The 1,298-nt window shown below is 37.7% G+C and overlaps 1 protein-coding gene across 1 annotated transcript in view; it reads right to left on the reverse strand.

Moving 5' to 3' along the window:
• The window catches only part of ap4m1 (adaptor related protein complex 4 subunit mu 1), a gene marked incomplete in the record, with an annotated part of 11,851 nt that overhangs the window by 9,761 nt on the left and 792 nt on the right, over nucleotides 1-1,298 (reverse strand). Inside the window, 3 exon segments of the mRNA XM_035666420.1 lie at nucleotides 109-215; nucleotides 911-996; nucleotides 1,268-1,298. Of these exon segments, the coding sequence (XP_035522313.1) occupies nucleotides 109-215; nucleotides 911-996; nucleotides 1,268-1,298 (224 nt within the window).

Raw genomic sequence — 1,298 nt, forward strand, 5'->3', positions numbered from 1 at the left:
AGCTTTGGCGACCCCCAGTGGGGTTCCCGCCCCGCAGGTTGAGCCCCAAGCAGCAGCTTATTAACGAGGTAAATATCGTTATTAGAGACTCAGATGAAACCGACGTACCTGTTGAGGAACTCGATGATGGTGAAGGGGGAGGAGTCAGCCGTCGTCGTGGCGACCCAGTACAGCCCCCCCTGCCTGATGTGGACGAAGTGAAGATCTTTGTGACTCTGCAGAACAAAACGCAGGATTATTGATGATTACATTGTTTTATTGATCCAGGCCTCTGATTGGATGGTTCCTAAATCTCTTCTTAAAACTTTTCTTTTGGTGCAAATATTTGATGTTTTTGTTCCTATTTGTTTGTTGTTGTTATTAAATATGTATTATATCATGACCAATAATTTGACCTCTGACCCCAAAAAATGCAAATCTGACTCTAATTTGATGTCTTATTACATTAAATCTGAATTTCTTATTGATTCACGTGTAAAAAGTTGAAACAGATGAGTAATTATGAATTAAATATTATTTTGTGAGTTTCCTTTTCTCACTTTCGGGCTTTCAAGCTGTTTTTTTGTCTCTTCGTTTCGCAGTTTATTCTACCAACAGTCGAGTTTCAAACTTAATATTCATTTTTTTCATTTTCCAGGACGACAGAGATTATTTCCAGGATATTTGGTCATTTTAATCAATTTCCAGGTGTTTCCATGCCTGGAAAACTGCTCTCTAAATTTTTCCAGGTTTTCCAGGACGGGTGACTAATGATTGGTTATCGGTTTAATAATCGATATCTGCATCAGAGCGGACAGTGCAGGTGTAGCAGAGCCTCTGAATCAAATACTATCCCTTTAAAACGTCCTAAAACACACACACACACACAGAGATGGTGTTACCATGACAACCGGCACAGAGATGGTGTTACCATGACAACCGGAGGCTGGTCTCCGGTCAGCGCTGTGACCTTCTCGTAGAAAATACTGACGACGTCACTTCCTGCTTCTCCACGGACTGATGGCGACGTTAAGAGCAAAACAAACATCAGACAGAAAATCACATTCACATCATGAATAAGGACTATTATATATATATATATATATATATATATCTAATATAAAATATAATATAAAGTGTTTTAATATACAGATATAACACAGTTCCTGAATGATAACATTAACATTATATAGTTTAATATGGAATGGGATATAAAATATAGAATATAAGGTGAAATGTAATGTAAAATATAATAAATATGAAATGTATTTGGTGTGAGGGAGGATACAGTCTTTATAGATGAGGTGGTCCCCCTTCGA

Source organism: Morone saxatilis, unplaced genomic scaffold, assembly GCF_004916995.1.
Source record: "Morone saxatilis isolate NCDOM2014 unplaced genomic scaffold, NCSU_SB_2.0 Contig20, whole genome shotgun sequence".
NCBI lineage: Eukaryota > Metazoa > Chordata > Actinopteri > Moronidae > Morone > Morone saxatilis.